At 41.1% G+C, this 14,442-nt stretch overlaps 1 protein-coding gene across 1 annotated transcript; it reads right to left on the bottom strand.

Moving 5' to 3' along the window:
* Nucleotides 1–198: 198 nt before the first annotated feature.
* Nucleotides 199–8,904, bottom strand: SERPINA10 (serpin family A member 10). Its single transcript, XM_084270451.1, has 5 exons — nucleotides 8,868–8,904; nucleotides 5,210–5,951; nucleotides 3,525–3,798; nucleotides 2,704–2,851; nucleotides 199–421 (listed from the first exon to the last, which is right to left on the bottom strand). Exons 2-5 carry the CDS (start codon nucleotides 5,916–5,918, stop codon nucleotides 230–232), a joined length of 1,323 nt encoding a protein of 440 aa, XP_084126577.1. The 5' UTR covers nucleotides 5,919–5,951; nucleotides 8,868–8,904; the 3' UTR covers nucleotides 199–229.
* Nucleotides 8,905–14,442: the final 5,538 nt, after the last annotated feature.

The raw sequence follows: 14,442 nt of genomic DNA, 5'->3' as shown, positions 1-14,442 counted from the left end.
AGGACTAACAAGCCTTCAGTTTTTGGGAGTGAACTTCCTCAATATTTGGCATATTAATCTCTGCTTTCTGTTCAGACTTATTACTTAAATATAAATAGGATGACCTACTGCTAGCTGGAGAGACAAAGGAGGTTTTCATGCTTTCATATTTCACTATCTTTTTATTTTAATGTAAATTAATAAAATAGAAATAAAGTCTTTTATCCCAGAATAGAAACTGTTACTTTATTCACATTTCTGTTGGATCAACCACCCTGCCAATGAACAATAATGTTTTAAAAGTTTCTTCAAAAATCATAAAAAGGAATGGTCGGTCCACTTTGATAACAGGAGGTATTGTGAATGCAGTTATTTCTGACCCACTAGCTGCTGTGGCCTCAGTTCCTTCTTCATCCACTTCAATTATTGCCTTTTGGACAACCTGAAATACAATGTAGAAATAGAATATGTGACAAATAGTAACATGAAGAATGTTTTTTCCAAGTGCAAGGCATTCAGCTGAAGTAAGCTTCTGTTAGGGATTAAAATGAGTAGGCCTGTGCAATCTAGCTCTATCTGTGAGACTAGTAGACCCATATGCTGTCTACTTCAGCAGCGGAGGAGTTGGTGCATTCCATAACCACGATGCTTAGAGGGAGGATGCTAGTTCAGGTGTTGCTGTGCTTTTCCACATTTCTGAGCACAGGCCTCACTTAGAGATTTTGTTCTTGCAGCTGGTAGCGTGAAGTAACTATTGAGTTTGTACAGTGCTCCGTGACACCCAACTGTACTAGGGGTAGTTATCAAGAGCTGGAAGTGTGTTTTCATCAGTCGCAAACACTGACTGCCTGGGTATGTCATTCACAATTGATTTGGTGAGAGTTTAGGCAAATGCACCAACCCTGGCTTTTTTTTTCCCTCTATATTGCACATTTGGTATCACAAAGTAAGTATGTATGGCAATGAGCTACAATCCTGAGTTGGTCTGAGGACCTTCTCTTCCCACTGAAACTGCAGCCTGGGAGTGATGTCCTATCTGTTCTTTGAGCCTGCAGGTACCTTGGAATACTTCCCCTATATTTGGGTCGGTATTGGTGAACTGCCTAGTCAGCTAGTGCATTCCCAACTCCTATACTCCTGATTCTGGGAATGACTCCTGTGAAGATGGTTGAAGGACTTCATCTGTGTTGAGCTCTCAGCTTAAACCTTCTTAAATAATGAAGCTGGCTATCATCATTCACAGGGACAGGATGCTCCTCTGGCACTACGTAGCTGATGCATAGATTGCTTCTAATACTGGTTAGCAGCTACTATTCAAGTGTTATTTTTTCTTAACACAATAGAGTTAACTGGCACGAATCAGCATGAAATGGTTATATGATCAAGAGGAAGAGAGAAAAATGCTGCAGTGTTCCATTGTATTTCCCAAAAGTGAAGTAATTTATGCTAGACTGAAACTCACTGCAATTCTATCCATTAAACATTTATTCTTAGGATGTTATATTTTCCCAAAAATTTTATTTTGTTAAGCCAGCACAATTTTGAAAAACTGTGGTTCAGGGTTTAGAGTTTCTGAAGCTTATGTAGAAGTGTTTCTCATACCACTTATTGACAATTTTTACAAATCACAAAGTCTCTTGTAAGGATTTGTTGTAGGGAGACTTGTAACAGCAGAGTCAGAGTTTAGAAGGATTATTTTTGATAGGTTACAAATATCTGAAGGATATTTGTAATAATATAATAATATAATAATCCTTCTAAACTTCGAAAGGATAGGAGCCTATCAAAAGGAGGGAGCCAGGCTCTTTTCAGTGGTGCCCAGTGACAGGACCAGAGGCAACGGGCACAAACTGAAACATAGGAGGTTCCCCCTGAGCATCAGGAAACACATTTTCACTGTAAGGGTGACCAAGCACTAGCAGAGGTTGCCCAGAAAGGTTGTGGAGTCTCCCTGAAAAGCCATCTGGACATGGTCCTCAGCAACTGGCTCTAGGTGGCCCTTTTAGAATAAGGGTTTTGGACTATGTAACCTCCAAAGGTCCCTTCCAACCTCAATCATTCTGTAGTTCTTTGAAATCTCTCTTGGAGTTATGGTCCAATGTTATTGATGTTATACAGCCCTGTACAGCCACAAGCAGTCGCATTATGTAAGTTCCTTACATAGGTTTGTAAAGCGATGTTTTTAAAGCTTGTGTCAGATTGACACCCTTGGACTCTTTTTTCCTCATGTGTTTAGGAAAGGAGGGACTGCTTTGGCATCTCTTTCTCACCGTTTCCTTTTTGACTTTTTCTTACTTGAACTTTATAAAGTTCTTTATTTGTTGAAAAGAATACATGTCTCTGGACCGTGTATGAGGGGTTGCCTTGGTGACTTTCCTCTGGTGTTTGCCATTTGACTGTCACAATGTCTTTCTTGTTGAAAGTCTTGTTAAATTTTACACCTTCCCTGCTATCCATATTCTTCTTGAGGCAGAGCTTTCCTCCTGTGATGGGTTAGCTTTGGAAGATGTTGAGCACATATGAAATGTAGCTGACCCTAAATTCTGCACACCTTACTCATACTTGAAGTGCGATCCATGGTGATTAAGGTCTGCAGACTGCATATGCTTGGCAGATGAGGTAATTTCCTAATAGTGTCCCTATAAGTATATATAACACAGTGTCTTGGCTGGGCCATTTATATACTATTATAATCCAAGCAGCAAATAATTTTAGAAAGCTTACCTGTGAGACTGTTACATGTCCTTGATCTGTGAGATGACTAAGATCTGCTGTACTTGTAAAGAGATTTTTCATTCCAAGAGCGTGAAGCAACTTCTTCATTTTGTATTTTTGCTCCAGTTTGAACTTTGGAAATGAAATATCTACTTTTCTGTTTGAAAAACATTTTAAAAATCCATGAAAACTTGGACTATATAGTAGATCACTTGACTACTGAGATGCATGCTACTCAGGAATTAAGCTTTACACAGAAAAAGAAGGGGCAAAACCTAAAAAGTCAGATGGAGTTCAGATTGGCAGAGTATCGTCTCTGACCTGTTGACTGCCAAAGAGACTAGAAATCATTTCCTTCTCTGTATAAAATACTTCTACCATCACTTACGGTGGCGTGATACCAGGGTGACACACTAATTTATTGACCAGTGAAAAGAATTGTCATGTCAGGAATTTTATTTCACAGGAATAATTTTGGTTTACATTTTCACATCCAAATTTGTCTATCAGTTTGGATTGCCACTGGTAGGAAACATTTAATAAATAGAGTGCCTGTCTAGATTTATTGTGCACTTTGCCTGACAGGGCTAAACTTAAGGAAAGAGAAGACTTAAGAAAGAATTTGTAAAGACTGCATTGACTACACCATCAGACAGACAGACAGGCATTTCTGAGACGAAGCACAGACTTGTCACCTCAGAGTGTAAGTTTTACATGCCACTTCTGCTGTGGGTAGGCCATTAAAGACCCTCTGCTCTGAAGATACCTAATTCCACAGAGGTGCTGGTGTGTGAAAAGGGTCAGGAAGACAATGGGTGTCAAAGCAATACCTGGTTTTCATGTTTCCAAGCCAGGATTCCACAAGCTCTGTAGTCAGATGGTCTTCAAGTGAAATGTAATCTCCTTCCTTTTCTGGTATGGCAATCAGCATGTGGGCTTTCCCTTTGTAGGGTAGCTTAATCACAGTGCATCTTAAGTTCTCATCAAAAGTTGAATTAATTTTATCTGACTTGAACATCATGGGTACCTGTACGCTTCTGTATTTGTTTATGTGGAAAGTCTCAATTTCTGTGAATTTGGAATTAAATGGGTAGACCCACTTGCCTGAGGAAAGCAAGAAATTAAGTAATTAAAAACAAGTTTAGGATATTTTCTCTATCTAGTTGAAGTGGATGTTAATGTAGTCTGGGATAAGTAGATGGCAATTGCACTCTATTAAGTGTATGTGCTTTAATTTTTTTTATAGCAGGGAAAGGAAGCAATCCCCAAAACAAACTTCATTTGCTGGAAAAGAAGGGAAATCTTTTTCTAAGGTTGTAAGATGCCAGTTGACTTCAGAACTGATATCCTTTTGTTTATTGAATGCCTTACAAGCACCTGTCTTGTATTAAGGAGTCGGCTTCTCTGAAATTCTCTACTGGTTCAACATTCTGGTTTTGAATTAATTATAGATTGTTTTGGGTGGGGATTCAGCAGTACACAAATTTGTAAGGTGTGCTGGAATGTGACCTCTTCTATACTAATGATTCTGATCTCTACCATTGCTTTCAAATGTAGCCGTAGCCACTTACATCTTTTCTCTCATTCTTTGCCAGGGAAACCAATCTTGGCATTGGACAAACTGCAGTTTTGCAGATATGAAAAGTTATAATTAGTCCATAGGGAGGTAGTATGGCATAATTTTCTTTGTTCTCATTTATTTTTGTGGAGTTTCAATGGATGGCCTCAGCTGAGTGCCTTGGACTGAAGTAGTGGCTGTGACTGTGTGTTCTCTGCACAGCATTCCTCTCATCCCCTATGTCACCCTAGCACTTTGTCTTTGCTTTTTACCTAACTGGGTGTCTCTGGCTTCCGTATGGCTGTTTCAGAGCAAAGGGTGGGCTATGGCTCCTTGTCATTGCCAGGATCTCCTTTTGGGGTACCTTATCTATCTTCTAAGCCAGCAGTCAGAAACACCCCAACAACAGGAAAAGGAACACGAGATGGTTGGCCATAGAGGACCTCTCCACAGAACAGTCCCTGCCCATCAGAGCTATTTTTTCCCCTCAACCTGAAGGGTAATAATGGGATACTTTGGTTCCTCTGGGAAAAAAATGTTCATGACTGAAACAGAGAAATATTTCTTGTTTTCATGATTTTATGTAAAGTCATTCAATGATTTTATGCCCAGCATCCAGCCTTCAAAAGACTATCACGATTAAGGCTTTTTCATTCTAATTGATGAATGAAAATTTAACATCCTTTTTCATCATAAAGAGGGATCATTCAGAGATGGGTTGAGATAGTCTGGTGCAGGGTTTTTTGTTCTATTTGACACTCTGTTGTATGGAAGAAAGTATAGAAGAATTGTGGTTCCTATTCTTTCATATTAAATAAACCTAATAAAATAAAGTAAATCTAGATAGAAACAGAGAGAAAATGGGACATCTAAATTAATTTAAACTTCCCTTATGTAGCTGAAGAAGTCCCAATTCTTCTAATAAATAATCATTTTACAAAATAAAAACAAAGTTACCTTTAAAGACAATGTAGTTCACAAGTAGCAGTCTATTATGGCGGTCAAGCTCTTCAAAAAGCTCTGGGATTTTTCCTTTGGTCCTTTTGTTAATATTTTGATTTATGACATGTTTTGCCTGTGTAAAGTTTTCAAAGTCCACTTTCTGGAATTCCATATCAAAGTACTCCTTAGATAAATTGAGGAAAGACTCCTTGAGTGTTAAGTCCTCTTGGATAAAAGAAAGAGTACCTTGCACTAGGAGAAGTTCTTCATTCCTTGTGATGTTATCTTTCAGTTGTTTAAACAAAGCTGGCAAATGATGGCGATCAGCTTTGCCTTTCCAAGTATGGAGGTTTAGACCCTTCACTATTTGTCGGTGCGTTTCCCCTTTGGCTGCCAGCATATATGCAGTCATGAGAGTTGATACAGACAGGGGAGAGATGATGACATTGTTATCGTGTGTCATCGCAATTTTTCTGTAGAGGTTAAATCCAAAATTTGCAGTCTTTTCAGTGAAGTTGTGAAGAGTGAACTCGTCGAGACTTAGGTCTTCAAAAGGCTTAGAGATATTTTTATGATGATGCCACTGTTCAGAAATACTGACATTTTTATTTCTTTCCAAGAAATTACTTTCTTTTTCATGCTTTGGAATTTTAGGTTTGATGCCAGCCTTGATGATTTCAATGCATATTTCATTTAAGAGAAGTAGGTAAATTCCTGGTTTCATGTTGACATCCAATAAGCTCTTTTTTTTTTTTTCCTAGTAAAGAAAATGGAGGGGGGAAAAAGGCAACACAATGATTTTTTCAGTTTGTTCTCCTATTTGCAATGCAAAAGGAGTAGATACAGCGAGGTGGTCTTTCTGCATCTTCAGTGTTTATATCCTAAACCTAAAGATCTGGCTCCTAATCTGAAAGGTCAAATTCAGTTCAGTGAAAGAGAATTTTCTAACATCGTCAAGTTAAACCAGAAGAAATATCATGATCTTCTGGTATTGGTGGTTTACATCAGAACTGATTTTTCCCTTGCTAACTTGTAATTCCTTTACAAAATGAAACCCAGATGCCAAGTACATTATGCAGCTCAAAGGTGAAAAATCAGCTTGTTGGACCTGTGTTGCAGCTTATGCTCCTGCAAAATTAATGTCATCTATAAGCACAGGAATTTTCAGGCAGCGTGTGGTGCCATTAAATTCTTGCCTTCCATCATTTCATTTCACTTTTCATCCTTCTGCTCTAGTTTGTTTATTACTCCATTCACATCATTCTCCTGAATATGTCCCATTGGATTCACAGTTCCTTTATACTTCACTGTCCAGAAAATGCTGAAGGAGGTTTGTCAGTGCGGTTCCCTCCCTGACAATACCATATTTCAATGTCAACACAAGGGTGAGATTTGCTCTGTGCTTAAAAATGCAGTATTTCATACCAATCCAGAACAAAGTGAATACAGGGTCCCTCACCTGTCCAACAAAATGTTTGGAGAGAACCAAACATTTTGACATCTTACAGAAGGCCTGGGGCAAACATTAACATCAGACATTGCTTGTGTAAATTTGCATGTGAAAATGTATTTTTCAAGCATAAAATGCAAATATGCTTATCATTCATTTTCCATCAAAGCAATATATGAACTTCTCTCCCATACAGCAGTGTTGAATTGCACCTTACAGAAAAATCTTGGATGGCTATGACCTTTGTCGATGCATTTTCCATTGTAAATTAAAGAGGATGTTCAAGACCACCAAGCCTGCACAAAATCCTTTTGTACAGCAGTGGCATACAACCGGATAAAGGAGATAAAAAGATGGATTGTATGGCCCGTCATTAAAGTAGTGATTCAACAATCTGGAAAACACATGGCAACTATTAGCTATTCCTTTTGAGTTAAGGATCTGTAACAGCAAATTACGGTGATGGTATGATTTGTGATTTGGCATATGGGAAAGCTGGCTTTATTTGATTGCCGTTTATTCAGAGTTCAGCTGAATTTCACAGTTGCCTGATTCAGGCTGTGGGAGTATAGTCCTGAAAAGGTATGTTGATGTGAGTACTGAGACATTTGGGTGCCAAGTCACAGGGTGCTTTTGGCAGTCAGGTGGTGTGCTATTTTCTTTCGAGATAATAGGTCACGTTCTGTACTTGGTGCAACACAGATGGGCTGTAATGACTTAATCGGGAGGCAGTGAAATCCCTCAACGTTATGCCTCCTCTCGAGTGCCTGGCAGCCAGGGAACAGAGTATAAAATATGCTGGGTACTGTGCTTGTGAATATTTTTTTCTTTATTTTTCTTTCCCATTAATTCTTGCTTTATTTTCAATGAGATTCCCAGTGTCTGGATTCTGCAGGACTGGGATAGGGAAGGGGATGACTGGACTTTGGCTGCTGCCTTGCTGGATGAATGCTGCAGGCTACTTCTGCAGGGTTGGGGTACTTCCTCTCCCCTGGGCGACTGGAAGCAGCACTGTCCAGAGCTATTGCCATAACCGCAAGGCATTTCTGCTCCTGATGTAGTGACCCACTTCTGTGGGCAGTAACACTGGCACCCAGGTACTGTTCCTGACACAGTGGTATGCGTGCCCTAGCAGCCAAGGTCCTTCCCCCAGAGTCATCCCTACTTCAGAGGGGTATCATCGGACACTGCAGAGTCAACTTTGGCAAAGAGGCAGGAGTTAGAATATTGGCTTTTGATGGTATTTGATCACAGAGAAAATGATTTCTGCAAGAGCAGCAATCCTGTGGAAACAGCATCAGGCCAAACTGCTCTCTAGACATTGCAGAACACCAGATCCTTCCTGTCTTTTCTGGGGATAGTGCAACTCCTGGGCAACATCTGATAGCATTGTGTTTGGCAGATGTCACTGTTGCATATCTATCTCCAAGAGGTCCAGGTCAGGACTTGGTGCAGGAGGGTCTGCAGATCCCTGCTGGGAGATGTGAAGCTACTGAATGGAGAAAGCAGTGAGCTGCTTTCCAGAGGGTTCTGCCTTCCTAACACCAAGAAGTTTCAGAGTGAAAGGATGGGGTGAACGCGGAAGCCCTTGTTTACAGGCACATCCCAGATCATTCAACACTCAAAAAGAGAGTCCTGGATCCTCAGGCATAACAAATACTACTGATCAGAATGTTAGGAACACTACAGGGGTAAGAAGCTTACAGCCACACTAGATATTCACTGCAAATTTGAAACTGGCAAAATTTAAAGCTAACATTACAGCAGCTTTATCATTCCACTATAGTAACAGTAAGAAATAAAGCATGTCCTCTAGGTCCAAGAAAGACAGTTCTGGAAACAATAAAATGATATATTTGCTCACTATCGGCTGGCATTTTTAGACCTGAGTGAGGCTTATTGCTAATTTTAGAGAATTCACTTTATGCATGAACAGTAATAAACACAGAAGTGTTAGAGCAAAGTTAACATTCGTCCCACTTTAAGAAATAATCTGTTTCAAATTGTCTCGGATATCAGGGAAAGTAGTTTCTTGCCCAAATGCATTTTTCTTCTGAAGAAATGAGAGCAAGAGAAAAATACATTAGACTGCTGGTTAAGAGCCATTAACATCACATCTAGAGAACAACTGATAAATGCGTAAAATTATGTGTATATATATACATATGAATGCAATAATCCTTCCCTTTACAATCTAAATGCTTCATATAAATCTTGTCTTACCTATTAGGTAGCTCCTCTGTTACTTTTCTCAATCAACTACGATTTAAAATGAAATGAAGATGTCTGTCCCATATACAAGTTTTTCAACAAATATTTGCTCTGGTTTTGTCTGTTATAAATTAACTGCTTTATCAACACCAGGTATTGTGTTTCCCATAAATGGCATAATGAGGGAGGGCTGTATTCCAGTGAATATGTTATATGTTTCACAAGAAACAAGAGAACAGTAAACTTTTTGCATCCAGCCCTTCGGCACCCCAGCGAGGTTTAGCCCCGCACAGCAAATCACCCATGAGAATTATTTTACCTGCATGCTCTGAGCTACTCAGTGGTGGAAGCAGTATCCAATCCTGCTTAAAACAGCCCTTTTGTAAAAAAAAAGGTCACTGTTCACCGAGGGGGGGTACAGAAGCAGAAGGTACTGGGCGGACAGATTCAGCCATTCTTTTAAGAGGAGAGCCGAGGGCTTCAGGCCCTCTTGCCAGAGTGTGCCAGGTATCCAGTAACATGTCAGTATTCCAGACTTAACCAATGGATTAGCACCGAGCGATGTTTCTCCTATAAAAGGCAAAATGGGGAAGCTGGTATTTCCTGCAAAAGTTGTGCAGAGCTATTGGAAGTAAGAATAATGTTTTGGATTTTCAGTTGGTCACGCTTGGATGGATTCGACAGGCCAGTTTAGGGTCTGAAGTGTTAGTAGTTGGGCAAGGCACATTCCTTAAGATAGATAAGTTTACTCAAAAGTTTCTGTACTGTGGGCATGATCTAAACTCTTCTCTATTTTGATCACTGGCCTAATTCCAAATAAAATATAAACATGGATCTCCCTCTCTTCCCCTCATGCTCCTTGAATTTTTTAATACTCCCAAATGAAGCAGAACATTTCATCCTGATTTGGATGGTAAAAGAAAGAGAATTTGGCCTTAAAACTTAAGATAAGGGGGCTAGTCTCTGTTTCTTAACTGAACTAAAAAAGAAAAAATAATCTATGCAGGCTAAGTGGAAGCAGTATCAGAGGAAAGCATGGCATCTTAGAAAGCCAATCCAGGACTTGAACATCCAGGACTCTGAACAAAAAGGCTTTTGTTTGTTGCTGATGCATGTTCCTTCTATAAAAGGGACAACAGTGTTTGTTTACAAAGTACAGGATTTGATTAAGAAGTGCTTAAGACCTGAGCGTAACACCTCCATGGTCTGAGCAGGCTTGTGTCCACATTGCAAGGACATGTTACTGGAGAGCACTGGTGGGTTTTATGCTCTTAAGCAGTTCAGCAGAGGGATTGTGAAGGGTTGCAGGCTCTAGGTACCTAAATTCTGCCTTGGTTTAAATTCTTATAAAATATTATTCTTTTTAGAAACAATCCTAGTTATAACAGCAAGCATGGGCATTGTATTAAAGAACACGGGCGCATAGGACAGGGTTGTAGTATGAAAACCCTGCCCTAACATCATGTCATCTAGTCCCTAGACATGAAAGCTCCACTGTGAATGCCCCACTGACTCCAGAACTTCATTCTCTGCCCAGATGACTCCATATTTCTCCCTACTTCCTAGTCTATATTTATTTGTAGTTAATTCAGTTGGATTGAAATTCAAATGTCTTCACATGGAAGAAATTTGCAACTGATACGGTCAAACAAAGCTGCATTAACTGCGATGTGCTTCTGAATCTCTGCATCTTCTGGAGATTGGGGTACTGTGGTTGTGGCCCAGGAAGACAATACAAGGAAAACCTGGTGCACAGAAATCCACACCCATCTTCTGTGCTCAGCCAAATTAGCAATAGTATTTGCAATGACAAGAGCATAGCAACCCCTGACACACACGGTCACCACTGGAAGCCCTCCTTGAATTAAGATGCTACAGTATTGACATCTAAGATTCAAAAGCTGAAGTTTTGTTTACACATGGTAGTGAAGAGGAGGGTTTGAAGACATCTTCCAGTCTTCAAATCTCTCGGTTAAATCTTTTCTGCACCACAAAACCCACATCAATCCTATTTTATCTGGAAGAAAAAGGAGGCTGCTATGAGATGTATTGGCTGTCTACAGAGATCTGAGGGAACTGCCTTCATCTCCAGTTACTCGAAAAGCCCGTGCTCGTTTTTCATGCTGGGTAACACCTTGCTGAGAGTATCCTCCACACACTATTGGGAGTAACATATTCCTCCCACTAACTACTATTTATATTGTCAGTCGCCCCTTGAATTCAAGAGAGCTTTCTGAGCAGTAAAACACCACACAGCATACGGGTAGTGCTCTGCCAAACTATACGTCTTTGCGGAGTGATTTACTGGGAGAGGATTGCCAGTGTTTCATGATGGCAAAATCGCACTTTTCTGCAGTTTAAGACAAAGCTGCTCCTGAGACTAGGACAAGTGAGGGCAGTACATGTGTGTTGCTGCCCAGTTGCGTCTGCTGGGAGCTTGTGCCAGCACAGTGCTGAGCCTGGGCAACAGACAACTGATATATCAGCAGCTGCGCTAGAGTGCCTGTTCTCTAATAGACAAGTGGGTATGGATGCATACACAACTCTCCAAACCTTGGCAGTGATTATCTAGTCCAGGTTCTCACCAATCTGTTTGTCAAAGGTCCTGTGACTTGAGTACCTGGAGGTGGATACTGCAGAGACAGGCTCAGCTGCTTGTTCTGAATGTTTAGGGGGTATTTCCAGGCCATTTGCCCTTTTTCAGTTCCTGTGGGGCTGGCAACACCTCTGCTTCCATGGCTGCTTTTCCTCTCACTACTTCCTGCAGTCTGGTTTAGGAAAACTTAAGTGACCACTGAGCAACGGGTCATCTTAACATTTGGTTTGTTTTGGGCTTAGGTCACTTGTCCTAACTATGTTCTTTTCCAATTACAAGCTCCTTGGTGCAGCAGAAGTGCTTACTTAAGTGATGTGTGTCTCACAGGCCATGTCCTGTTTCAGGGATGCTTGTAACTCAACCACAGCTGAGCTTCAAAGCGGGCTGTAAGGTGTGAGAGGCATGACTGTGGTACCAAGAGATCAGGTTCTAGGAAGGAAACCGATGGTTAAGCATGTCCATACCAGGTTCCCAGTGAGGTATTTTTGAAACTGAGCTTCTTGCCTTGCTCAGAGAAAGTAGTAACAAAATGGGTACTTTTGACTCAAGGTCCTGCAGATTTCTGTCCCCAGCTAGTGGCGACCCGTTAGGTTTCACTGATGGGCAGACACAGGATGTTTACACCTGTTTTGATGGAGCTTGTTGAGATCAGTGAGAAGTACTGTTGTCATGGTTTGGCCCCAGCCAGCAATTAAGCACCACGCAGTCGCTTGCTCACTCCCCCCGAGAGGGATGGGGGAGAGACTTGAAAGAGTGAAAGTGAGAGAACTCGTGGGTTGAGATAAAGACAGTTTAATAGGACACACAGAAAAGCAAAATAATAATAATAACAACCAAAACCAAGTGAAAAGCAGCACAGTTTCTCTCCACTCAAAGCTGATGCTGCATGTGACCCCTCCCAGCTGCCAAGGCCCCTTGCACTGCCCAGGCTCTCAGCCCAGAGGTGCAAGCAAAGCAAAGCCAGGAATTCATTCACCACTTCCCATTGGCAGGCAGGTGTTCAGCCATCACCCCAAAGTTGACCCTGCACAACACCCCCAGCCCACCTCCAGTTAGAACATGACATTGTATGGCATGGAATATCCCTTTGGCCAGTTTGGGTCACCTGTCCTGCATGTGTCCCCTCCCAGATTCTTGGGTACACACTTCTCATTTGTAGGGCAGCATGAGAAGCTGAAAAGTTCTTGGCCGCTTGGCAACAACTAAAACCATCAGTGTGTTATCAGCCACTGCTCTCATCCTAACTCCCAAACACAGCACTGCACCAGCTGCTAGGAAGAAAATTAACTCTATCCCTGCTGAACCCAGGACAAATGTCCAGGCTGGAGTCTGATGAGAAGAACTAAGGTTAAAAGTAGAAAATACTCTTCCACATTTTTTAGACTAAACAAATTACCAGTGTACCAGGAGTAGCACAGGAGATACACAGCTGATTTTCAAGGATCTATATTTCTTCTGAAGTCTCGCTGTGAAATTACTCATAACACACAAACTAACACGCTCTCACAGTTATAAACCATCTTTATACAGTTGCTTGAACAGACTTAGTTTGTTAACGAGATGATTCATCAAGGTAGCTGCTGCTTCTCCCACTCACAGAGTGCACATTGTAATTGAAATCAGCTGGATGCAAACACCCTGATGCTCCATACCTACACTTTTTATAAGTCCAACCCTTCTCTGAGAGAACTAGGCTTGTGCAGTTGTCTGTAAGGAAGGATTCCTGTAGTGAAAGCATCTCTGAAAGGTCTGTATTCCTGCATCTTAAGCTGGGGTGGGTCGGCTGCATTACTGTACCAGATAGACAAAGCAGTAAGGCTGTAGTATTTCATAAGGTGGGGCTGAAGTGTCTCCTTTGTGTTTTCAGTTTCACAGTCAAGCACTGTCTAATTGTCCTTGAACACACAAATAAAATTATAATTGTCTGTTAATGGGACATCTTAATATGGAAGCTTAATGCAAGTGATGAGACACTGTAACAGTGTGTAGAGAGAAGTACTATCAATTTTCAGTAACAGTTAAAACAATCGACCAGGAGGTCTGATGGAAGCAGCACAAATCCTGCTTTATTCCAGCGGATGGAGTAAACGACCTTTTAAAGACACTGACAGATTTGATTCCTGTGGTTGTCTGAATCACCCCAAAGGGACATTTTCATTCTCAGTAATTTCTTTGACCTGCGTTTTTACACCAGAGAACTCAAGAGCTGCAGCAGTGGGTGGTTGGTGTTTGCCTAGTCCCTGCGGAGCCAGCAGGTGTCATCAGAACCTTTATTTCCCCAATGGGAGGAAGGATAATTTTGTGAGTTAGGACATCGGCCCTTCTCTGTCACTTGCTGAGTTTGTACCGTGAAGCAGGACTAAAGCAGGCAGGAGACACAAACTTTGAAGATATTTCTTTTCTCGTTGGAGAACATCTCAAAGTTTCTCCAGTAAAGAGTTTCAAGTTCCTGGAAAGAAAAATCAACTTTAGGAAGTGTCTAAGAGATTGGAGTGTCTAAGGGGAAAATCACTTCTTATTGCATCTTCAGAGTGGCAGAAAATATTTCCATCCATGACTTCTGATCACCTGAACTTGGATGTATTTCCCACTATGATGTATTTTCCCACTATTCATTATCCAGGATTCATGTTTACAGGCACTCTGCATGCATCTCCTTGCTGCTGCGATAATCAGGTTGAGTTCCTGTGACTTGCACTCTGTCTGGCCTGAAGCAATTACCTGATGTAATGAAGAAATGTCTGCACTCTGGCCTCTGTAAAAGACAAGCAAAAGGTGCTCTCCTGCACTTGTGAAATGTGCTGAGGATTACAAAGCACCACATGCATGCCAGTCAGTGCTGTCCGTGTTGCCCAGAATGGCTGGCAAAGAGCTCTGCGTTGTGGGTTTGGGGTTTTTTGTAAGTCTGGTTGGTGTTTTTTTCCCTTTTAAACACGGATATCAATACAGTAACCTGCTACATGTCTGCTACTGATCCTCATGGCTTGGGTG

The sequence above is a fragment of the Gallinula chloropus genome (assembly GCF_964237585.1).
Source record: "Gallinula chloropus genome assembly, chromosome: 14".
NCBI classification, from domain to species: Eukaryota; Metazoa; Chordata; class Aves; order Gruiformes; family Rallidae; genus Gallinula; species Gallinula chloropus.
Note: the sequence above shows the minus strand (reverse complement) of the source record. Positions and strands in the feature narration are given on the sequence as shown.

Coding starts and splice junctions, on each gene's coding strand:
- SERPINA10 (XM_084270451.1), bottom strand. CDS start 5,918: ATGAAACCAGGAATTTACCTACTTCTCTTAAATGAAATATGCATTGAA. Junction 3,799..5,209: donor GAACTACATTGTCTTTAAAG/GTAACTTTGTTT, acceptor TGCTTTCCTCAG/GCAAGTGGGTCTACCCATTT. Junction 422..2,703: donor GACATGTAACAGTCTCACAG/GTAAGCTTTCTA, acceptor ATTGTATTTCAG/GTTGTCCAAAAGGCAATAAT.